General features: G+C 40.2%; 1 protein-coding gene and 1 long non-coding RNA gene across 3 annotated transcripts in view; one reads left to right on the forward strand and one right to left on the reverse strand.

The window, feature by feature from the left end:
• Window positions 1-3,627: 3,627 nt before the first annotated feature.
• LOC131507223 (uncharacterized) lies at window positions 3,628-25,812 on the reverse strand. The gene is made up of 3 exons (XR_009259397.1): window positions 25,689-25,812; window positions 20,863-21,041; window positions 3,628-7,489 (listed from the first exon to the last, which is right to left on the reverse strand). It is a non-coding gene; the product is annotated as an uncharacterized LOC131507223 (long non-coding RNA).
• PAPSS1 (3'-phosphoadenosine 5'-phosphosulfate synthase 1) overlaps window positions 25,162-25,990 on the forward strand; it is a 104,960-nt gene continuing 104,131 nt past the window's right edge. Inside the window, exon 1 of one of the 2 annotated variants that reach the window (XM_058721718.1) lies at window positions 25,162-25,439. In XM_058721718.1, coding sequence (XP_058577701.1) covers window positions 25,380-25,439 — 60 coding nt within the window. In that variant the 5' untranslated portion in view covers window positions 25,162-25,379. Of the gene's footprint in view, window positions 25,440-25,758; window positions 25,885-25,990 lie in introns of those variants that run through there. The other variant, XM_058721717.1, reaches the window with a different exon arrangement.

The raw sequence follows: 25,990 nt of genomic DNA on the forward strand, positions 1-25,990 counted from the left end.
TTTTTTTAGCTTTTTATTTCAAAACAATTGAAAACACTGAAGTTTTTAAAATATTATAAAAAATTCCTGTATACAGATTCATTTTGCCACATTTGTTTTCTCCTTCTCTTTCTCTTATGCATGTTGTTATTATTATTTCTGAACCACTTGAGAGAGAATAAGTTGCAGATAGCATGCTCTTTTGCCTCTAAAATACTTGAGTGTACATTTTCTAAAAACAAGGATTAAAAACATTCAGTTATCAACATCAGAAAATCTAACACTGCTTCATTACTCTATCTAATCAAAGTTTGCTTTCAAATTTCACCAGTTACCTAATAAAATATCCTTTAGAGCCATCCTACTCTATCCCTCTATGCCCACACCCCACACTCCACCACAGGATCTAGTCCAGGGTCACACATCACATTTTGCTGTCTGGACTTAATCTGGAACAGTTCTTCAGTCTTTGTGGTTTTTAACCTTCACATTTTTTTTTTTTAACAGTTCAGAACAATTATTTTGTGAATATCTCTCAGCGTGGGTTTCTTTCATAATTTTTTTGTGGAATGTTTCTTCCTAATTAGATTTAGGTTGTGGATTTTTGGCAGGATTAATGTCCTTTTCAGTGCAACACTCAGGAAAACCATAAGGTCAGTTTTCCCATTTTTGGAGATGACAACTTGGATTAGTTGGTTAAGGTGATGTCTTCCAGGTTTATCCATTTTAAAAGCACTGTTTTCCCTCTTTGTAGTTAATAACTAATTTGTGGGGAGATTTAAAAAAATATTTTATTTGAGAGAGAGAGAGACAGAGCACGAGCAGGGGAGGGGCAGAGAGAGAGACACACACACACACACACAGAATCTGAAGCAGACTCCAGGCTCTGAGCTGTCAGCACACAGCCCAATGCAGGGCTCGAACCCATGAACCATGAGATCATGACCTGAACTGAAGTGGGATGCTTAACTGACTGAGGCACCCAGGCGCCCCCTGATCTTTTTCTTAAAGGTTTGTTTTGAGAGAGAAAGAGAGAGAATGAGTGGGAGAGGGGCAGAGAGAGATGGAGAGAGAGAGAGAGAGAGAGAGAGAGAGAGAGAGAGAGAGAGAGAGAGAGAGAATCCCAAGCAGGCTCTGCACTGTCAGCATGGAGCATGATGTAGGGCTTGATCTCCTGAACTCCTGAATTGTGAGATCGTGACCTAAGCCAAAATCAAGACTCAGATGCTTAACCAACTGAGCCACTCAGGCACCCCTGTGGAGAGATCTTTGAGACTGTGTAAATATCTTGTTTTTCATCAAATTTCAACCCAATAGTTTTGGCATCCATTGACAATTTTGGCCAAGTCAATTATTATTACAATGCTTGCCAAATGATTTTCTACCTCCATCATTCCTTCTGCATGAGATTCTACTATAAGGAAAAACTTTTCCTTCATCTCTATTTATTTATTATCAGTAGAAACTCATCTATTTATTTAATCTAAGTATGAACTTTAATCACTGATCAGCAGGGCCATGTTTGTCATATATCAACTTTCCATATGGTCTTAGATCGTTCTGGGCCCTCTTGTTCAACTGGTCATTTGGTCTTCCCTTTGTCAAAGCAACATTATCAATTATCATGACTTCAGTGTCTGATTGGCCAAGTTCCCACCTTTTATTAAGGAGGTCTTGGAGGGGTGCCTGGTGGCTCAGTCGGTTGAGTCTCTGACTCTTGATTTCAGCTTGGGTCATGATCACACAGTTGTGAGATTGAGCCCCACCTCGGGCTCTCACAAAGTGTAAAGCCTGCTTGGGATTCTCTTTCTCTTTTTCTGCCCCTCCTCTGCTTGTGCATGTGCTCTCTCTCTCTCTCTCTCTCAAAATAAAAAAAAAATAAACCTTAAAAAATATTTAAGGAGTGTCTTGGATATTTCCCTTTGTCATATAAATATCAGTATTAGCTGTCATGTTTCACAAAAACCTCTGCTGATATTTTGATTGGAATTATATGAACTCTGCAGGGCAATTTGGGGAGAATTCTCTTAAAAAAATTAACTTTCCTTTCCACAAACATAGCATATTTCTCCCTTTATTAGGTCTTCTGAATGTCTTTTTATAATATTTTATAGGTTTTTTTTCTGTACAGGCCTTATACATCTTTTATTAGATTTAATTTTGAATATCTCATTTTTGAGCTGTTTAAATGGAATATATTTTAAAATTACATTTTTATGTGCTTGTGGTTATAGAAATGTTTGCTGAATACTTATTTGATTTTATAGAAATGCAACTGAGTTTTGCATATTGATTTCACGGTAAGCTCTTACTATTTCTAATAAGTTGTCTTTTAGATTTTTATAGACTGTCATATCATTTGTGAAATAATGAAGTCCTTTGTCTTCTTTTCCAATCTTTCGTCTCTGATTTGTTTTTCCTGTCTTTCAGTGTAAGATTAATAAAACGACTAGGCGAGCCTGCACAGCACTGGGACTGTCGCCTCACTGCCCACTTCCATCCTCGGTCCCCCTTGCAGTTTGGCACCATCTGGTGGTTAATTACCCACTCCAGTTTATACACTGATGGGAGTGACTCATGGTCTGTAGCTGACTGGCCTTTAGGAAAACATCATTGATTCCAGGAAGCTGGACTCCTGGCTCCAGCATGCCAGTTTTTTTGGCCCATTTTGGGAATACTGAGTTGGGAGATTACTGAGCAAGTAGAATTCGAACTCCACCTCCCCTCTGGGTTTTGTGCTCTTTTTCTGCTTGGCTCCCCACTCTACCTGTGCCCATACCATTTCCCAACCTCAGAAGATAAGAACTTTATCTTCCTTCCTCCCTTTGTTCTAGCTGTGGGGTTGAGTGGTAGATGGAAGCAAATCATCCATTCTATAATCTCAGAATTCATGAAATCTTGGGTATATTTTTACAAAGTTTTATTGTATTTATTTGTATACTTTGCTCTCTCCTTTCATTATAACATAAGCTACAAAAGTTTGAGGATTTTGTTTTATTCATAGCTGTATCACTAATGAGTAGGAATCCCTAGCATATAGGCACTCAAACATATTTATTGGATAAAATAAGTGGATGGATATTGAAATCTTTGATTATATGGTAGATTTGTTAATCTCTTCCTGTTACTCTATTAATTATTGCTTTATGTTTTTAAACCTCTTTTATCAGATGCATACAAAATTAAAATTCTTATATCCTCCTTTTTTTTTTTTTTTAATGTTTATGTATTTTTGAGAGAGAGAGACAGAGCGCACAAGCAGGGGAGAGGCAGAGAGAGGGGGAGCTACAGAATCTGAAGCAGGCTCCAGGCTCCAAGCTGTCAGCACAGAGCCCAACCTGGGGCTTGAACTCACAAACCACGAGATCATGACCTGAGCCAAAGTCAGATGCTTAACCAAATGAGCCACCCAGGCACCCCTAAAATTCTTATACCCTCTTGATGGACTCAGTCTTCCTTAACAATATTTTGGTTCTTTTGGTTTCTCTTTGGTTATAAAACCTATTTTAATGCTAACATGTCATGAAGCTTTCTTTTAGTTAGTACCTGTCAAGTATATCTTTTCATTTACTTTTACTGTCAACTTTTATATATCCTTATGTTTTATGCTCCTTTCTTCTAAACGATACGTGGCTTGATTTTTTGGGGGGGGGGCTGGATTTTTTAATGCAACTGAACAACCCATTATTTAACTTGTGAGTTTAGTTCATTTATGTTTATGATGATTACTGATGTATCTGAATTTAAAATTTCTATGTATCTTGAAACGTGTTTAATCTGTTTATTGATTTTTTCAATAACAATTTAACAATTCTCTTTCTAGAAAACACTTTACTTCTTTTTCAGATCATAGTGTTCCTGTTAGTCTTGTTTTGCCTGCTTATCTTTAATTTCATTGTTTAATTCCATTGTAAGTTAAATAATTTAATTATTTATTTCAGTATATATTCTATACCCAATCCTCCAGTCTATGGTTAAGTTACAAAAGTTATACTAGGTAGCATTTATATGGTGCTAACATAACGGCCACATACATTAGATAAACACACATGTGTCAGATACTCTGAAAATTTTTTTAGTAATATATTGTATTTAACCCCATATTCCCAAAGTATTGCCATTTCAGTGAAGTACTCTTTTAAGAACTTTACTTCTATTGACTCATTTAGCCCTCATTTTCCTGATTAATCCTATTTCACAGATCAGGACACTGCAGCAAAGGGAGGTCAAAAAATTTGATCAAGGTCACATAGCAGGTAGATTTCTGAGCTGGGATTTGCACTCAAGCTGTCACTATACTCTCTTTTATACTCAGTATAAGGAGGCCGGGTGGGGGTGAACCAAACATTGTTTTTGGCTAAAGAAAATTTTATTTTTGCTTTTTTTTCAATGCTTGCGATTTTCAATTTTCTTCATGTGGTAATTGGCTTTTTTCATTTCTTCTTTTGTATTGTTCACAATCTCTGTCCATTTTTTTCTTGGAGTCCTAAATGAACTTTATATTAAAAGCTTCTTGCCTTAACAGCAATAAAATGTAATTTTATTTAATAAATTTTATTTTTTACAAGAGATGAAATCCCAGTTAATGTTTTGCTTTCCTAAGTAAAATTAGACGGAAGATTTATATAATAATTCCTTTTTAAAAAAAAAAATGCACCTCTGCTCTCTCATCCTCACTATCAGGAAAGTCACAGCTATTATTTTCCAGTCCCTGAACTCAAAGTTCCATAAGACAAACATAGAAAAAGGGAAAAATGTGTTATGTAAAAAATCTGTTATGTCTATCATGTAAAATATCATTTCTGGATCCCTGTGAAATGAAATAAAAACTTATTACTTACGTAAAAGGACTAAATTTACCTAAAATGCCACAAACAGAATATGACATAATTAATAAATAGACACAACTTATATTGCATTATTTTAAGGAAAAAAATCCAGCAAGATTCATACATTTTTTTTTTTTAAAGGTAAAAGTTAGTGGTCATACAAGGTATAAACAGGAATAACTAATTTTCAAGAATGAGTCCCTAGAGAGTTCCTTTATGGAGCTATCCAAAGGATTATTCAATTTTTAAAACAAAACCAAAATGTTTAAGAAATTCAAGAATTAGACACTCCCATTTTGAGACTTCAGAAACCAAGCCTTAGGAAAACAGCACAATTTAGGAATGTTGCCATCTAGTGTTCACCTTTAGAATTGGCCCCATAAAATTAATGTAATCTAAACAGATTATTTTAGAACGTAGTTAAGATCTTGTGACTCTTGAAATTGGAGCCAGAGATCAAGAGAGAGTTTCCTTAGGTAAATGAGAATTTTTTTTTAATTAAGAAAGAAGGAGGTTACTAAAGATGTGTGTGTATATACATGTGAGGACAGCAAATGAATGAGAATAGACAATGGAACGAGAAAAAGGCGAATACACAGGATCCTTTAGGGAGAATAAAAATGTGAGGAAAAGGTTGAGGGTAAAATCTTTGAAGAGGTAGGAGAACAGAGCAACTGGTAATTGAAATGTATTGTATGTGAACTTAAAAAAATAAAATGTATTTTGTGTTTACAACTGTTGAGGGATTTTTTTAGATAATAAAAGCTACCACTTGAGTGTTTAGTGAGTGCCAGAGATTCTAAGTGCTTTTCATGTAATACATGTTTGACTTCTATAATTACTCTGTTAGTATCTCCCATTTAAAGATGAAAAATTGAGGTACAAACTGTGATTTGTCTAAACCCAAAGGGCTGGCTCCAATGTCCATGTTCTTAATCCATGTGTTATTCCCCTTTCTTTCTTTAAAAAAAATGTTTTTAATGTTTATTTATTTTTGAGAGAGAGGGAGAACACAGAGGGGGAGGGACAAAGAGAGAGGGATACAGGATTCAAAGTAGGCTCTGCACTGACAGCAGAGAGCCTAACATGAGGCTCGCACTCACAAACCATGAGACGATGACCCTAGCTGAAGTAGGGAACTTAACTGACAGCCATCAGGTGCCCCTGCTCTTTCTAAAATAAGTACAGGGGTGCCTGGGTGGCTCAGTCGGTTAAACCACCAATGCTTGATTTCAGCTCAGGTCACGATCTCATGGTTCATGGGTTTGAGTTCCGCACTGGGATCTGTCCTGACAGTGCAGAGCCAGAGGCTGCTTGGGATTCTCTCTCTCCTCTCTCTGCCCCTCCCCTGCTTGCACTTTCTCTGTTTTCTTCAAAAACAAATAAACTTAAAAAAAATAAAATAAGTACAGAATTTAGACTGAAGTCACTATATAACATTAGCCAGAAAGTTTAGTTTTATTATTTTTATTATCTGGAGCTGGTGTTAGCACCAATAAACTCATCCAACAAGTGCTTGGTTTTCCCTTTTACATCTATGCTATACTCTTGTCAAACTTCAGTATATATACAAATATTACAGTACTCTAGTCTTATTTGTAAAGTATGTTTATTGACTTCTTTAGTAGTAGTGGTCAACTTTGTCTCCTCCACTCGATCCTCTTTCTGATCACCAACCCAATTTTGGTCACTATTATGAGTTGAACTGTGTCTCACCCCCGATTCGTATGTTGGAGTCCTAACCCCCAGTACCTCAGCCTTATATTTACAGATAAGGTCTTTAAAGAGGTAATTAATTTAATTGAGGTCATTATGGTAGCCCTAATCCAGTATGACTGGTGTCCTTTTAAGAGGAAATTTGGACACAGATGGTTACAGAGGCAAGACCGTGTGAATGCACAGAGACAGCTACCTATGCCGCTATCTGTAGGCTGAGGAGACAGAGGCCTCAGAAGAAGCTGCCCCTGCCAACACCTTGGTCTCAGACTCTAGCTTCCAGAACTGTGAGAAAAATAAACTTGTGTTGTTTAAGCCACCCAATCTGTGGAGGTATGGCAGTTTATTATGGCAATACTGGCCAACTAATAGAGTCACTGTATTAATCGGGTCTTAGTTTGACAAAATACAAACACCCTTGCTAGTTTAGAAAGAAAAGATAGGGGTGCTTGGGTGGCTCAGTCGGTTAAGCATCTGACTCTAGATTTCCGCTCAGGTCATGATGTCACAGTTCATGAGTTTGAGCCCCACATCAGGCTCTGCACTGTGTTAGCTCGGAGCCTGCTAAGAATTCTCTCTACCTCTCCCTCTGCCCTTCCTCCACTAGTTGCATGTGTGTGTGTATGTGTATGTGTGTGTGTGTCTGTCTGTCTCAAAATAAATAAATAAACTTAAAAAAATTAAAAAGAAAAGAGACATTTCTCAAAGAAAAGTAGATAGCTCAGAGAAACGTTAGAGGACTAGAGAGCCAGATTGGGAGGCTATGCGCTTCAGAACAACGCCTGAGCCATGTTGTGAGATTGTGCCAGTAACAGCTCTGATGAAACCAGATGCTGTAGTGCAGGCCACTCACTCTCCACCTGAGATGCCAGAACTTCTATCTTCTGATCATGATGTAACTGGGGCCCACGGGTGCAAGAGCGCCTGGCTCCAGGGATCCGAAACAGACCAGGTTAGGCTCCTTGCTGCTGACAAAATCCAAAGGCAGAGAGATGAGTAATAGTGAAACAAGAAAGGAATTTACTTCGGTGAGGCCAATGTGGGGAAGACAGGGGATTAATAATGTCTCAAAGACTGTCTTCAAATACTTCTAAATTTATGTAAGGAAAAGTTTGGTGGGTATATGCAGGTGGCAGTAAAGGTCAGGTAGATCATTTCCTTGAGGTCAGTTATTGCTCGAGGGGTGGTTTGGGTTCCCATCAGAGACACTTTGCCCAACAGGTCCTTTGACTGAGTTAAAAGTTAAGCTGGAAAGAACTTAATCACTTAAAAAGTACAGAGGTCAAAATGAAGGCAGTTAAAGTCCTCTTTCAATGAAAGTTAACATTTAAGCTGTCACCTTGGCAAAAACAAACAAACAAAAAAGGATTTCTTGCAGTCCTTGTCTAGTCATGTAGCTCGTTTCTGGTTTGACGTCTCACTGGGGTGTGTGTGATTAGAGAAGCCTAGACTCCATGCCTGCAACCCAGCTGTGAGTTGAGTGTGGGAGAGTGAGTATTCTGACTTCCGCCTTGTGCGAGTGGATCAAAAGGCAGGAAAATGCCCAGAGAAAGGGTTCTTGAGAGGTGGTGGTATACCGGAAAAGGCACACAAAGGGAATCAACTTCAAAACCTCAGTAGTATGATTCTTTGACTAGCTGCTCAGATAGTACATTTCTCTGAGACCTAGTTATTTCCATAGTCCTTAACCTTTTCTTGAATCTGTTTTTATTTTCACTGGATAAGACTCTCCCTGGTCTAGAATTGAACTATTAAGCGCAAATAGCTGGCCCCCTCACCCCACTTACTGTGTACTCTTTTGTAAGAAATAAAAAAAAAATAGGTAGGTTAATATGAAGATGTTGGTTGCCAAATGTTCATTTATCCCACCTTATATTGGTACAAGAATCCCCAGCTTTCCTCAGTGAGTCATTCCTTCCCCCTGTCTTTCTCTGTGGTTTTGTGGGGATAACATCCCTACTCTGCTACTCCTGCCTAAGTTCCAGAAGACTTATGGTTCAGTTTGGCCACAGAACATACCACATACTGTCCCTCCTCCCCAGCCCTGTGATTAGTTTAGAATAGGTAGGCACAGTGTCTGGGACAGACTAATGAGACTCAGTCCCAGGTCACTTCCTAGGACTTTTCTTTGGTTCTTCTCTTCTGTGGTTGCTAGGCTAGGACATAAGCCTTGGAGTTGCTGCTGACCAAACTGATGTTTCTTGATAAAAACTTTCCTGAGTGTAAAGATGACACAGAGGAAAATAGAACCAAGAAATAGATAGGAACGGTCCAAGTATCCCTTGAACACCTAGAACCAGCTGTGCCAATAATCATTTTCAGCTTAAATCCATTTAAATGATTTCAGTAGCTTTCAAACAAAAGACTTGACTAATTTTGTTAGTTAAATAAAATAGTTAATTGCTGGGGCACCTGGGTGGCTCAGTCGGTTGAGCACCTATTTGACTCGTGACTCAGGTCGTGATCCCACGGTTCATGGGATCAAGCCCCCAGTCAAGCTCTGCTTAAGATTTTCTCTCTCTCTCTCTCTCTCTCTCTGCCCCTTCCCCACTCATGCTTTCTCTCCCTCTCTCTCACTTTCTCTCTCTCAAAGTAAATAAATAAACATTTAAAAAAAGTTAATTGGTGGGGCGCCTGGGTGTCTCAGTCAGTTAAGCATTCAACTTTGGCTCAGGTCAGGATCTCGCAGTTTGTGAGTTCAAGTCCTGCTTCGGGCTCTGTACTGACAGTTTAGGGCCTGGAGCCTGCTTCAGATTCTGTGACTCTCTCTCTGCCCCTCCCCCACTTGTGTTCTGTCTCTCTCTCTCAAAAATAAACATTAAAAAAAAAAGTTAATTGGTAAGCATAGATTTTTCCCTGAAAATTCTGCTTTAACAAACATTTGTAGTACCTCCTACTCAATGTCCAAATGAAAAAAACTTGGCCTTGTTTTTATACAAACTGTGTATACCCACCCCATTTCCCCCCTCCCCAGACACACACACACACACACACACACACACACAGAGTAAGGGAAAATAGAGTAAATATATCAAAGATTTTATTCATCTTGGGTTCCTCTCTTTAGAGAAAATGACCTTTGTAGGATTTGATGAGAGATAAAACATACTTGCACATATTTTGTTGTATCTTTGCTTTGTCCAGATTAACTCTTGAATGTAATAGAGAATTATTTTTCTCTTTCTTGCAACCCAGTGTTTGGATGTCAGCATAATGTTAACTGCATTTATTTTGTTTCTTTTTAACATGTGTGGCTTCATTCTCTTTAGGTTTGGCCTTTTAGTCCTTCCCTACATCTGATTATTCCAAGGTAAATGCTGGAGCGTATATACATATTTGACAGAGGAGTATTACACTTTCATCTCTGGGTCTTCTGTAAGAATTTGTGAGTTCTATCAAGTAACAATAGTACTCTGCTCTACTTTGTTTCATCTTTTAGCTTGCAATGCCTGGTTTTAACTGTCCTTTGTCTTCCAATCAGAAATCAGATCCTGCTATACTAATCTTAAGAGCAACTGTTATATTGAAGGAAAGAGACCACTGTCACCAGTTTATATCTTTGGAGGAAATATTTCATTAAAGGTACTATGCCTGAATATTTATGGACTCTGGTTCTCCAGTTGCGTTTCTGCCTAAATTACAAACCGAGACATAAATAGGGGCCCTAGAGAAACAATAGAAATAAGCACTGTCTTAGTCTGTTTGGGTTGTTATTACAAAATATCACAGACTGGGGGTATAAACAACAGACATTTATCTCTCACAGTTCTGGAGGCTGTAAGTCTTAAGGTCAAGGCTACAGCATAGCTGCCTTTCAGTGAGGGCCATTTGCCTGGTTCATAGCTAGTGCCTGTTTGTTGTGCACTCACGTGGTGGAAGGGGCTATCGATCGCTGTGGGGTCTTTTTTATAAGACACTAATCCCATTCATAAGGGCTCCACCCTCATAACCTCAATCCCTAAGGGCCCCACCTCCTAACACCATCACCTTTGGAGATTAGGATTCAACATGTGAATTTTGGGAGGACACAAACATAGCAAGCACTAGGACACATTAGTGGGAAGAGATTTGTCCCTGATACTCCACAGTGCCTTCTTTTATTCCAGTTTTTCCTTTAACAACATTAACTCTGTGTTTTATTGGATATACTGTCATTGGACATACTGACATAGTGCGTCTTTTCATATCATCTTGAAATGTGTTCTCATAATTCCAAAACAAAAACTTACTCCTAAATATTTAAATTCTTATTCTACAACTCTGCTTTTATGAATTTCATTTACTAAAATATCTGTATGGAATAATTTTCACGTGACTATCTGGAAGTTGTGTCCAATAAAGTCAACCGAGAATACAACTGCTATGTAAGAAGTGAAGAGCTCTGATTTTAGGATCCTATGCATCTTACGTTGCTAGCCTGCTCAACCTAGAAAGGGACGGATACTAAGGTAGGGGTGATTTCTTGCTATTACAACATAATAACACAAGGTCTGGGCTTCTGATTGGCTTGTTTGAAATGAATGCATGGGTTTCTTGGAATCTTACCTCACAAACACTCAAACCAGTGTGGCCAACTCAGTATTCTGGACATCCAGGGAGAAAAGAATTGGGGATGAGGGGGGTGGCAGAGAAGAAGGAAAGAGAAAAGGAGGAGGAGAGAAATAGAATTGTGTTGAACATTTTATCTTTTGTAAATAATTAGTGTCCCCAAGCTTGTAAATAAAGGATAATATTCCCTGACTGACATTAGGATCTTGTTTTAATATTAGGAATTTATAATTTCCTAATTGCTATTGATATTTGCAGGCTAACTGGAGCAGATGTGCTTTTAAATTAGATTTGCCAATTATAAACAAATGGATGCCTCAAATTCAATTCAATTTTTTCTTAGTTCCTTATTGTATGAAAGTATTCTAATTTTGTTTACTGCAAGAAGTATATGCACAGTTAAATTGGCATTTCTGTGATTAAATATTTCAAAACTTCTTTTATTTGATTTTTAATTTTTACTGAGAAAATGGTTATTTCCAAAATTAAAAGAAGGCAAGTGATTATAGTAAACAGTAAAATTCTTTAAGTATTTATAAATAAATACCTGTATTTTCTTTAAAATGGGTCATTTCTGAAAGATACCTATATTTATAAATATAATTTAGTCACAATATTGCACTTTATGCAATAATTTTTCAAATTATTTATATATACATTTAAAAATTTATTTTTGAGAAAGAGAGAGAGAGCACGCATGTGCACAAATGGGGGAGGGGCAGAGAGAGAGGGAGACACAGAATCCAAAGTAGACTCCAGCTCTGAGCTGTCAGCATAGAGCCTGATGTGGGGCTCAAGGTCATGAACCGTGAGATTGTGACCTGATCCAAAGTTGGATGCAAAACCGACTGAACCACCCTAGAGGCCCTCAAATTATTTATATATTTTTGTTTACCTATCTAACAAACTACTTCAAACAGTGGCTTAAAACAACCACCATTTATTATGCCTCACAATTCTGTGGGTTGGGATTTGGCTATGGCTTTCACTTCTAGGACTAGAATGTCCAGGTTGATTTCTTCAACTCCCATGTCTGCCATTTTAGCTAGGATGGATTAAATGATGAGGTTTGCCTCATATATTTCCATTGCGGTCAGATATTTGGGGCTTTGGTTCTCCCTGTTGGTCAGATTCCTTGGTCTTTTCCATGTAGTATCAGAGCCTCTCTTTCTCCATGTGACCTCTTCATACTGTAGGACTTTGGGCAAGGTAGCCAGATTTCTTAAATTGTCAGGCTCAAGCCTGGAATTGACACAGTCACTTCTGCTACATTCTATTAGCTACAGTGAGTCATAGCGTCAGCCTAGATTCAGGGTGGAAGAAGAGCACACAAGGAGGTGAATACCAGGAGAGGTGTTCCTCAGGGGAGAGGAGGTACTTTGTGGAGACTAGATACTACAGCACATGTGTCCCTTGACAACATCATTTTCTGGAAATTCAGTTGTAAAATTGAGTATTTCTCAGGGTGTATCTTTCATGTAATCTGAGGCTTAAGAAATGCCTTTCAGAAAAGAGAACCTGGTTTAAAAAATTTGAAAGACAGTGCAAACAATAGTCCTTCTCTTGAGCTTATAATGGCATGCTAAAACCAGTTCGGATTTTGCCGTATAAAAACTTAGTTTAACCCACATTTCCCACACATTTAAGTGCATTGAACTGTGTCTGGCATTTAGTAATCACTTATAAATATTTGTTGAATCAGATTTGTCATAGGACCCTTTTCCACAAAACACATGTTGATGGTTACAAAGAATTAATGTTTCCAACAGAAGGAACTTTGGGAAAATAGGTCTATTATGTAAGAGAAGAGTACATGATTCTGAGTTTCTTCCAGACCTACAACCCCCATCTAGCTGCTTTCTAATGAATTAATTGTTGTATCTTAGACTACAGAACCCCACCTCCTGGTTGCAGGCGATTAGACTCCAGATAGACACCTGACCTAGAGGCACCTGTCTGCAGGCTGGCCAGCAACTTAAAAGATATCCTGGCATGGGAGCTTTTACCAGTAGGACTAGCCTAAATTGGATTGTGATAAGGAGATCCAATTAGATCCCTGTCACTTGGATAGTTTGTGAGAAAATCAGTTAGTTGGTAGAGGTGGAAGTAGTAGAAGCAGGAGTAGAGAATAAATAAGTTTCCATTCTACAGAGCACTAGGGTGCTATATTTTTTTCTTATCCTATTTGTGTGGCTGCTGAAAGCTCCTCTTCTTTCCCTTTCTTCCCCCATCTTTAGGATAAAACCCTGTTAACTAGGGTAGTCACCTATGTCTCCATTTCCTACTATCTGAAAGAGCCTAATTAGTACATGATATCAGGGAGTGAGACCTATTTTCTCTTATTCAGAATAAGAAAACAGTGTGTTCAATTGCACAGTCAGGGGAGAAGCGCCAGTATGACATGGCCTTTTGCAAGCATGCAAACACAGCAGGAGCTCCCACCAGTGGGGCCAACGACAGGTAGGACAGAGTCAGCTGGCAAAGGACCTGCTCAGTGTTTTCAAATGTTGTAGGAAACTCTTTGATCAACAGCTGCAGAGGAAGCTGGCTACAGGTGAGGATTTTTCTTTAAAGAATCTCAGAAATATATGATGAAAATTCTAGTCTGGACATGTTATTTTTCCCCATTGACTACCAGAAAGGAAAATGAGAAAATTAATTATAGGAGGAAGGTGCAGGTGGAAGGAAAGAGCACATGGACACCAGGGAAGCTGGAATTGTGCAGATTTCACTAATTTCTAAAGCAGGGTTCTTCTAGGGAACAGTGGAAAACGAGGAGAAAGGTTTGCTGGCCACTAGTCTAAGGCTATGTTGCAGTCAAAATGCAACCACTCCCTATGGTACTAGGAGAGGAGTGGGGAACAGCATCCAGAAAACTCAGTTTATGTCCACAGAAATGCATGTCTAGAACATCAGTGAGATGATGACAGGAGATCCAAACAGCAAGTTACTCAGTGGGCATGGCCACAATTCTCATGAGGCAGAAGTAAGTTGAGATGCCAGGAATAAACAGAACTTGCCTGCTGTTGTCCAGACAAGCTCAGTGGATGCCCAGCATTTGGGGATTTATCAAAAGAGAGAAACATGTTTGCTTTGGGGTGTCAAGATTCTTTTTTGTTTTTTGATAAATACTCTATTTTTTAGTATATGTGCTGCTGAAGCAAGCACAACAGTCTTTATTTTTTAAAAATAGCTTTATATTTACAGGTAAATGAAACAGGTGGTACAGAGTTCCCATATATCCCCACACTCAGCTTTCCCCATTGTTAGCATTTATCTTTGTATGAGACATTGTTACACTTAATGAATCAATACTGATGCATTATTATTAACTAAAGTCCATGGTTTATTTGGATTTCCTTAGTTTTTAGGTTTTTCCCTGATTTCTTTTTCTGTTCTGGGCCCCTCTCCAGGACACATTACATTTAGTTGTTTCATGTCTTCTTAGGTTCCTTGTGGCTGTTACAGTTTCTCAGACTTGCCTTGTTTTTGATGACTTGGGCAATTTTGAGAAGTACTGGTGAGGTATGTTGTAGGTTGTCTGTCTAATGGAATTTGCCTGATGTTTTTCCTCATGATTCGACTGGGATTTTGGGTTTCCAGAGGAAGATCACAGGGGTAAAGTGTCATTTGCATCACTTCATACTAAGACTGCACCCCGTCAACATGATTTATCACTGCTGATGTTGATCTTGCTTACCTGGCTGAGGTAGTATTTGTCAGTTTTCTTCACTGTGAAGTTACCCATTTGCTTTCTATTTCCATAATGTAGAAGAAGGGGGTACAGCCCGTATTTAAGGAGTAGAAATTTATGCTCCCTCTCCTTGATATTTGAGTATCTACATAAAGTATTTGGAATTCTTCTGCATGGGAGATTTGTCTCCTTTCCCCACTCATTCATATATTCAATCATTTATTTGTCAGTTTGGACTCAGAGATGTTTATTTTATCCTTTGATAATCCTATATTACTTTATTTATTATGTTCCTCAAATTTTCCCAGCTTTGGCTATTGGGAGATCTTTCCTTTGGCTCCTGTGCTCCTTTGACAGACCTGCATAAATATTGTATTCTGCTGTTTTTTGTTTTTGTTTTTGTACTTCAAAAACACTCTGGGGGCTCCTGGGTGACTCAGTCAGTTAAACCCCTGCGTCAGGCTCTGCCCTGACAGTGCGGAGCCTATGTGGGATTCTCTCTCTCCATCCCTCTCTCTCTGCCCCTCCCCTGCTTGCTCGCTCTCTCCCCCCTCCTCTCAAAATAAATAAATAGACTTCAAAAAACAAAAACAAACAAAAAGCACTCTGACACTCCGAGATGTTCCAGGCTCATCTTACGTGTTTCTTTGCTTGTCCTAGAATCAGCCATTTCTCCAAGAAACTCTGGTTCCTTTTACTGGAAATGGTATTAGAAACCAAGATCTGGGCATTATGTATACTCACTGCTACTGGGATATTGTTTCTTTTGAGCCCTCTCAGCTTCCAGAGCAAAGTAACATATGTACATCACTTATGTACATGCCCATATCTATAAATATTTCTATATGTAATCATCTACATCTGTATTAAACTAAACCTGAGTTATTACAACGTCTCCATTCGAATCCATTACCAAATCCATTACCTCCTCCCATCCAACCCCCACCTCTTGTTTATCTGAATCTCACTCCAACGGTGAGAAACTTGGCTCCTACTTTGTGCCATCCACTTGTTTAATTCCCTTGCACATGTACAGCAGCATCAGAATTGTTAACCTGTCCCCTGATGGGGAATGACTTTACCAACTAGTACAGTGATTATGTGCAGTTCCTTTTATTTTTTTAATTTTTTTTAATGTTTATTTATTTCTGAGACATAGAGAGACAGAGCATGAGTGGGGGAGGGGCAGAGAGAGAGGGAGACACAGAATCTGAAGCAGGCTCCAGGCTCTGAGCTGTCAGCACAGAGCCTGATGCGGGGCTCAAACTCACGAACCATGAGATCATGACCTGAGCCGAAGTCAGACGCTTCACCGACTGAGCCACCCAGGCGCCCCTACAATGACTAAATTTAAAAAGACCAACCTGTTGGCAAGAATGTGGAGCAACTAAAATTCTCATGCACTGCTGGCAGGAATATAAAATTGTACAACCACTTTAGAACGTGGTTTTGGCTGTTTTTCAAAAAAAATTAAACATATGCCAGCCATCCTTCTGATACTGATACGCCTAGGTATTTACCCAGGGGGAAAGAAAGCAAATGTCCACACAAAGACTTGTCTATGAATGTTCATGGCAATTTTATTTGCAATAGCCTCAAACTGAAATTACCTTCAACAGATGAATAAACAAATCATGGTATATACATGTTGTGAGTTTAGCTGAGCTACTCTGTGATATTCTGCCTTGGCACCTATTTTGTTTTCCCAAGGGACCTGCAGGGACCTTAAACTGACACTAGTCCTTCATGTAAGCATATACCCTAGACAATAGCCTGCAGAGTCACAAGCAAAAGTAAGTTCCTGATATGACTTCCCTAACTGCCCTTGTGATCAATAGTCTCCCCAACCTCCCAGCACTTTCCCCTATGTGTCACTTAGATGACCCCCCCACCCCACCCCAACAGAGCTTACCCAAACCCTGTTCTCTTTGATTTGAATGGATCAGTTTGGGCTTAGCCTGGGAACCCCAGAGCATTCCACCTGGGGATCCTAATAGAGGCACTTGCCCCACCCAGTCTTGCCTCTTTCTCTGTCTGCACCCTGCCTAGCATGGCCCTTCCAAGTGAGCCATGTATTTCCTCAAGGACCTATGAGTAATAAACTTCTTTACTTCACTGTCTTTTGTATTCTGTTGTTGAGCCACAACTCACCATCCAGCACCCTGTGCTCTGCTTAACAAATGTTAATTTAATGAAATCATAACACTGTACAATGGAATACTTCTCATCAATAAAATGGAATAAACCATTGATACACGCAACAACATGGATGAGTTTCATCATGATTATGCTGTAAGAATCTAGGGAAAAGAATATATGCTGCGTTTGGTGCTGCTTCCCATTACTTATTACTCAGCTACTTTCACAGAAATTATTAACACAAAGTTTCACATATAGTGAAGTGCTTGAAGATAACTTGTGATTTTTATTAAATTGTTCTCAGGTTCAAATGACACCTAAATTAAGAACATAGAATAATTTTATTTTTATTTTTCTCAGTGAGACAGAGAGAGCAAGTGTGCACAAGGTGGGGAAGGGCAGAGGGAGACAATCCTAAGCAGGCTCCATGCTCAGCAAGGAGCCTGACAAGGTGCTCAATCTCATGAATGTCAGATCATGACCTGAGCCATAATCAAGAGTCAGATGCTTAACCAACTGAGCCGCCCAGGTGCCCCAAGAACTCAGAATAATTTTAGAACTGGAAGAATTCCTTAAGATGAATTTATCCAATTGACTCCCCACCCCTGTCTCCACCCCAGAAGTTACATGATTTACCTGTCTAATTAGAAAGCCTAGAATTTTAGCAAGTTGTTTCCACTCCCTGTGAAAAAGATCTCCTCTGAATTATGAACAAACCATAAATCTAAAATATAACAATTTTTAGTAGCTGGTCTTATGAAATTTATTATTTGGGGGCTTTTTTCCTAAGGAAACAAATGACAATAACCACAAGGAAATGCTTTAGATGAGATTGATCAGTGAACTTTTAGGGATTTTTTTCAGCCCTATTTCTCTTACCTTGTTCTTTTTAAAATTTTTTTAATGTTTATATTTGAGAGAGAGAGAGAGAGACAGAGTGCAAGTAGGGGAGGGGCAGAGAGACAAGGAGACACAGAATCCGAAGCAGGTTTCAGGCTCTGAGATGTCAGCACAGAGCCCTATGCAGGGCTCAAACTCATGAACCACAAGATCGTGACCTGAGCCAAAGTCAGATGCTTAATCGACGGAGTCACCCAGGCGCCCCTCTTATCTTGTTCTTTATTCAATCAAATCCCCCTGGTGGAGAAGATATGCCTCACATACCTTCATGTATCTTCCCCACATAACGCAAAATGTGAAGAAATGGAACTGCCTCGACTAGAGAGGTAATTTCTCTACAAACTGATCTCTTGGCAAGCCCCAGAGACTTGTAGTAAGTAGGAGGAAGAGAATTTTCCAGAATCTGCAGTGATTCCTTCCAGACGGAAATAAAATATCCTGGCCTGCTTCCAAATTGCTGAGAAACTGGTGGGGATTTAACTAACAATAGGAAGCGTGGAGGGTGAATAAGATCCTACTGCACATTGCCTTTGGCTTGTGCAACAACTTAAAAAACATTTTTTAAATATTTATTTACCTACATTTTGAGAGAGAGAGAGTGAGCACAGGCAGGGAGGGACAGAGAGAGAGAGGGAGACAGAATCTGAAGCAGGCCCCAGGCTCTGAGCTGTCAGCACAGAGCCTGACATGGGGCTTGAACTACAAACCGTGAGATCATGACCTGAGCCAGAATCAAGAGTTGGATGTTTAACCGACTGAGCCACCCAGGTGCCCCACTTGTGCAGCAACTTTTAAATTCTGTTTATCCCAGATGACCTTCTGAGACTGATGCTCCAATACTAGTGAGGTAAGTGATGGTATTACCAAGCTTATGTAACTATTACCCTTTTACTGGGAGTACCTGAAGGGGTTAAAATACACTTTGCTCTGGGTTTCCCAATTTTTATAGCTCTTTGGTTTAGATTAAAATATTTGCTTTGCTCTTCTCAGTTTTGAATGACTTTTGGAGTATTCAAGGTTACGAGGGATAGTATCTCAGATATCTAGGAATGCACATTCATTATTTAGAGCAGTAGTCCTCAGAGTATGGGTCCTCTCTTGCTAATAGCTTTGCCTCATATTTACCTGAGAGAATAAAGTCCCTCAGTGGAAAGTCCCTCATCTTCCACCTCCTATACAATGGGTTGGCATCTGTGCCTATCTTCTCCTTTTACTGTATTTTGCAGGAATTACCTACTCCCTGTCAAAGGCCCATCTTCACTTGTGCCCTGGATTCCAACCCTCAAGGGCTTCCATCCATCAGTCACCTTTGCTCTTTGTTGGGTCATTCTCATCAGCATACAATTTGCTCTGGGTTAGCCTTTTTTTTTTTTTTTTTTTTTTTTAAATATCCTACCTTGATTCTGTATTGTCTTTCAGCTATGTCTCATTTCTCTTCTTCTTTTTTAAGCCAAACATTTTTAAAAAATTTATTTATTTTGAGAGAGAGAAAGAGAGAGAGAAGAGGCAGACAGAGGGGGGTGGGGTGGAGAGAGAATCCTAAGCAGGCTCCATGCTATCAGTGCAGAGCCTGATGCAGGGCTCAAACTCACCAACCATGAGATCTTGACCTGAGCTGAAATCAAGAGTCAGAGGCTTAGCTGACTGAGCCACCCAGGTGCCCCTAAGCCAAACATCTTAAGGGCTGTTCCTACATGCTCACTTCATTTGACCTCTAATTTAGTCTTAAAAATTTTTTTGTATGTCTATGTCAAAATTATATATCCAAATAGTTTAGAGCCAAATAATTCTATAAGGAATTTTAAGACAAAGAGCAAACCCCTGGTCGTCTTCCTCTCTTCCCCCAATTTTCCTGCCCTAGAGACTCTTAAATCTTTCAGGTAAATCTCTTGGTACATATCTCCATATCTTGAAATAATAGGTGTATTGCTATTCTTGGTCTTTATGTTTTAGGCAGTATCTATTGGTTTCACACCATAGAAAAATGAAGATTTATCTATCCCTCTTTCTTCTGGCACACATGCGCACGCACACACACACACACACACACACTTCTTTCATCCCCTTAACCACTCCATGTGGTGATACTGCAATTTTGTTAAGGTTTTATTCATAGTTTATATTATTATGACCAAGTATGTGTGATTTAAAGCTTAGCTAAGTAGTAAAACTATTACCATTCTTCCTTTCCACCATGATAGTAGTACTCTGGAGATAGTTTCTTTTTTTCTCTTTCTTCGTGTGTGTGTGTGTGTGTGTGTGTGTGTGTGGCTTTCTTTGTAGAGTTCTTTATTTTTTTTTCTCTTCTTAAAAATAAGCAGCCTCTTATGTGAAAAAGTAGAGAAATGCACCCGTGCTTTTTTTTTTTTTTTAAGGAATACTTCATTAAATGGTTATAGCCAATACTTCTGGTGCTGCATGCATATTCCCTCAGCCCTTGCTATTGTAGAAGATATCATCTTGACTTCCACATGTGAATATACCTCCATTTCTTTGCATGAAGGCTTTCTTTGGGACCAGTGCCCTCTCTACCTATGGGCATTGCAATCCAAAATTCCAAGGGATGAACACTCTTCTCCCTAGGCGCATCCTTGAATAATGACTCCCCAGCTCTCTCCTCTCAGGTAATATATTTTGAAGCATGTGTTCAACACTGTTTCTTAGAGTTACTCAGTGGGATTAAACTGAGTTACTCACAATGGCTGCTTTATTGACTTCCTTCATGTATCATGTTCCCACTCTACCAATGGTGTTTCTTGGACTCACCTCCCAAACAAATAATTTGTACTCAAATCCTTCTTTCCATGTCCTGCTTCTTAAACAACACAAACTAAGATAATGAGTGCTGAGTATTTCTTGTTATATCACATTTTAAGGTACATGATGTCTGGTGTCCCAGTTTTAGAAGATGCTAAAATTGATAAGTGGGTGCAGATGGTACCAGCCTGATCCCTCCATCATAAAATTCCCTTTCCTGCCTGTATTAGTCAGGTTTTTCCAGACAAGCAGAACCAACAGTATAGATAGATAGAGATTTACTATAAGGAATTGACTCACGTGATCATGGAGGATGAGAAGTCTCAAGATCTGCAGTTAGCAAGCTGGAGATCCAGGAGAGCTGATGGTATAGTTCCACTCCAAATCCCGAAGCTTGAGAATCAGAAGAGCTGATGGAGTAAGTTCCAGTCTGAAGGATAGCAGGCTTGAGACCCAAGAGCCAATGTTTCAGTTCGAATCTGAAGGCAGGAAAAGACCAATGTCTTAATCAAGGAAGTAAGGCAGGAGTTCCCTCTTACTTGCAGAAGAGTCATCTGTTTAGTGTAATCAGGCCTTCAACTGATTAGATGAGGCCTACCCACATTATGGAAAGCAATCTACTTAGTCTACTGATTCAAATGTTAATCTCATCCAGCAGTACCCTCACAGAGTCACCCAGAATAATGTTTAACCAAATATCTGGGCACGCTGTGAACCCATTCAGGTTGACACACAAAATAAACCATCACACTGTCTTCCACCTAATACTTTTAGCAGACACTAATGATTATTGCCTATGTTAATTGCCTCATCAGGTGCTTAAAATGGTGATTTTTAAATGCCAACATTCTTTCTGCATTTATTAACTAGAATTCTATCAGTATGAACCTTTCCTCATCAGCTATTTGATTACTCTGAAATACAGTTTGTACAGAAAGGCTGTGATAAATTTGTCCTTTTTGATGACTTACTTTTCTTTTTTTTTTTATTAAAAAAAAATTTTTTTTTTTAACGTTTATTTATTTTTGAGACAGAGAGAGACAGAGCATGAACGGGGGAGGGTCAGAGAGAGGGAGACACAGAATCTGAAACAGGCTCCAGGTTCTGAGCCGTCAGCGCAGAGCCCGTCGCAGGGCTTGAACCCACGGACAGTGAGATCGTGACCTGAGCCGAAGTCGGACGCTTAGCCAACTGAGCCACCCAGGTGCCCTGATGACTTACTTTTCTAAGTAGTTATCACTAATACAACCACAAACTCCTTGTCAGTTGTCTGAATCATTTTCAGTATGGTCATTCCCATCAGATGCTATATTAATTTTATCTTCTTAAACTAGGCTCTCCAAGGGCCTTCTGACTTCTTGGAGAGCCTTCTAATTATCCTCTAGACCTGGTACATGGCAGTCATTCTCAGATCTTCCTTCACCATAAATCTGGGAATTCCTTTTGACTGTTTCCTGTGTGGAAACGTCTATTTTCTGAATGCCCTCTTTCCATTAGCTGGAGCACATCCTCCAATATTTCCTTGAGAAAGGGTGTATGATAATTCCAAATTCTAGGTGGGAAATGCCTTTCTTTTGGAACTCTGAAGGTATTGTTCTATTTATCTTCTAACTCTCAGTGTTTTTCTTAGTACCTTCAATTCATTTTCACTCCTGATTCTATGTTTTTGAACTGTCCTTCTCCTTCGAAGTTTGTAGGATTTCCAGGCAACAGTACTATGCACTGTACATTCAATTTCTATCTTTTGAGCTGGACATTCAGGGAAAGACTCCAGTCCTTCACTTCTAGGAAATTTTGTTTAATGATTTACTTAGTTATTTCCTCCTATGATTTTTCTCTTTCTGGAATTTCTAATATGTGGATGTTGGATTTCCTGGACTATTCTTTTAAAAATTCTATTTCTATTTTTTGGGGATTTTGCTCTGCATTCTGGAAGCTATCTTCACCTTTTCTTCCATTTCTGTTATCTTGTTTTTTAATTTGCAAGAGCCTCATTTTAATTCTGAATACTTGTGGCATTGCCATTTCACTGATAAATCCTTCAATATGTAACTCTAAAATTACTCCTTTAAAAAATATAACAATGTTATTATCACCAAAAAATGTAAGTCTTTACTATCAAGAATCCAGGTACCCTTCAAATTTCCTCTATTGCTGTATACATTAAAAATTCTTCTCTATGTGAGTCAGTCGTGAAATAAGTTTCATATGGTTCAATTGCTTAATACCTCTCTTAAGTTTTCTTTTAATCTTCAGTTCTTCATTTGTTTTTTGTTTTTTTTCCTTCTCCTTTTAATTTAATTATTGAAGAATCAGGTCCTTATGTAGAGATTTCCACAGTTTGGATTTGGCTGCTTGCATTTATGGTGATTTTACATCTTTCCTCTGCATTAACTGTAAACCGGTAATCAGATCTGAAGGCTTGATTAGAATCAGGGTTGAATGTAAGGGGCATTAATACCACAGGAGGCAAAGTGTCATCAGGAGGCAAAAAAGTTCTGATGTCCTTTATTGTCATGATGTTAGCAGCCATGAGCAGCATTGTCTTTATACATTATTTCATTAGAAGGTACAAAATGGTGATATTATAATTCCATCTTTCCTTCATCTATTAGCTGTATTTCTACAAAGAGAACTTCCTCTCATCAACTTTTTTCGTTACCTTACTTACAGTTAGTGCAGAGAAGGCAGGGTAAATTCTTTCCTTCTATTTATCAGTTTCAAAATAATGAGTTGGCTCACTAGCATCCTCCAAGGGTGGCAATGAGTTGTCTTTAATTATAATCATTATGAACACGGACATTTAAACATATTTGGTTTATTTCAATACCTTACAGTTATTATCCCTTTAGTGCTCTAATCTAATTGTACCATCTTTGACAGGAGAAAACTTCTTAAAGTTGGCTTCTGAGTCCTTTTGACATAATTCTAGTGGGGTTTTTTTGTTGTCTGTTCAATCCTAGTGTTTTTTGATGATTTCCTTGTTTCTGGTTTGAGAAGATGTTGCAGGCTCATTTGCATGACTGATGTCTGGAATCATGAATTTGAACTGAGAGTATCAATATAAAGTCATGATGTATTTTAACCCTAAAAATGTCTTTCGTTGGGAAAAGCTCACAAATATGGACTGAGAAGCAAGGAGTACAACTAAAAGCCCAGACTGTGATATCTTTATACCATTTCCCTTTAAATACCATTTCCTAGGACTCCTAGAAGAAATGGCTGGGCCGCCTCGGTGGCTTAGTCTCAGATCATGACCTCATGGTTTAGGGATTTGGAGTACCCCATGCGCTGTGAGCCCAGAGGCTGCTTTAAGATTTTCTTTCTCTGTCCCTGCCCCGCTCTTTGAGAATTGAGAATTATATCGAAATTCAATTCTATATACAGACTTCAAATTAAACACCCCTTAGAAAAAGCTACAGGGAACCACTGAATTGACATTTTACATGGTCAAGTAAACAAGGTTGGATTTAAAATTTTAGAAGTACCACTCTGACAGCAATTCAAAAATGGAGTAACATGCGTGGGAGCAGCAGCTGCACAGGTGGAGGGTGCTCAGTTAAGGGGATTAGTTGTGATTCATCTTGGATAGGGGGAAGGCCTAACAAACGACAGTAACGGTGAGGGAAATAGACTGATTTGCTAGTTATTGAGAAGCAGTACCCTCAGGTCTTAGTGATTGAAGATGATGTGGTGGGGGGGGCGTGTGGGAGGGGGCAGGTGCAGAGTACTATTTCTGTGCCCGCGGCAAGCTTTGGAAAAGTCCTTAGAATGGAGGGGTGGGGGGAGTAACTCGTGGAGGAAGTCCTCCCCCCCACCCCCATTTTCCTATGAACTGGTCCTATATTAATTAGGTGAATTTGAGAATGTCCTGCACAGGTGGGCAGTCTACCCTTTGGTAACCAGCAGCCCTCCCTAAGCCTGGATTTCAGTCCTCTAAGACTTCTCGGAAAAACTAATAATATAGGGGCCCTTTTGGCCTAGCGGTTGAGAATTACTGGACAGAAATCTCCTGATATGAAGCGAGGTCGCCAAGTGGGGAAGGAAGCACCTTGCAGATGACCGCTAATCCCAGTCGAGATATTAATTATTGATGACCAAGGAAGGGGCATTGACTGTTTCTTGAAGTTACGCGTTGAGCAGAATTTTAAAGCCACCAAGCGGAACGTGTGGAGAATAAGCTGTTCAGTAAATCATTTCTTCCCTTTGCGAGGCTGGAAAATCCCTTTTTAAATGTGGCCAGGGTGGCAAGGATACAGAATGGGCAGACAGAAGACTGGTGGCCGCGCTTATGGAGGAAAAGTCAGAGGGGCGAGAGACTCCATCAATGTCTCTTCCCAGCCAGCATCAGCTGCAGGGAGCCCGGAACCTCCCTTGCCCTTCCGTGTGGGTGGCCCGCGCCTGGGACTTGGCTCCAGCCTCAGCGCCTGCGCAGCACAAGGCGTCAAGCCCGGGAGAGGCCAGGAAACTTCCACGACTACCTTCCCAGGCCCCGCCCCTTCCTCAGAGTCAAGAGGGAGGAGCATCGTGCGCGCTCGCACCGTTGCAAGCTCCAAAACCCCACCCCCAGCTCCTGCCTAAGGTTCTGGCCCGCCGCTTCGCCCCTCCCCACATACCTCTGCTCCAGATCCATTTCGGAGGCGCACCCAACGCGCCACGCAGTAGGAGGCACGAGCACGAGCGCGTGCGTACGTAAGCGCGCGCCGACTCGGGCGCAAGGAGGCCCCGCCTTTTCGTCCCGCCCCGCCCCCGTCGGCCTCTCCTCCGGCTACTCTCCTGGCGTTTAGGATCCCGGCACCCGCGCGCGCTCTGCAGCTATGGAGGTGCCTGGGAGCCTGTGCAAGAAAGTCAAGCTGAGCAATAATGCGCAGAACTGGGTGAGTCGGGGCAGAGAAGCGAAGGAGGCTCTGGGAGGCTCCGGTTGCAGCTCGTTCCGGAGCTGCTCCTTCCCTCCCGCCTCCTCTGCATCCTCCCTGGAGCTCGGGGGATGGTACCCGAGGCCCGCGGCGCCTTCCAGCTGGGGCGGTGTGGGGGGGGTGGTGCCAGACGGGCTGGCGCGGGGGGGGTCTCGGGCTGGGCGCTGTGTGCGGTCCGACCCACCCTTCGTGGGAAGAATGCTCCCTTACCGTGCTCCTCGACTCAGATGAGACCTCGAAGAAAATCTTTCGGGAATGAGCTGACGGCTACGGAAGCGTGCACCCCCGACAGGGGATGCTTCCCGCATCTCTTGGAGTGGCCAGAAGGTCTGCAGAGGAGGCGAAGGCGGGCGCATTTTCATTGCGTTCGTGGTTTTCCTTGGCTCTGCCAGTGCATTTATCCCAGGTTTGGATCCATCGCCACGTCTTTCCATTTGCGAGTTTCAGTGTGAAGGGAGAGTACCCAACAATGTGGCCATTCATGAGTTGAGACTGCTCTGAACTGAGGTTCT

This window comes from Neofelis nebulosa, chromosome 3 (assembly GCF_028018385.1).
Source record: "Neofelis nebulosa isolate mNeoNeb1 chromosome 3, mNeoNeb1.pri, whole genome shotgun sequence".
NCBI classification, from domain to species: domain Eukaryota; kingdom Metazoa; phylum Chordata; class Mammalia; order Carnivora; family Felidae; genus Neofelis; species Neofelis nebulosa.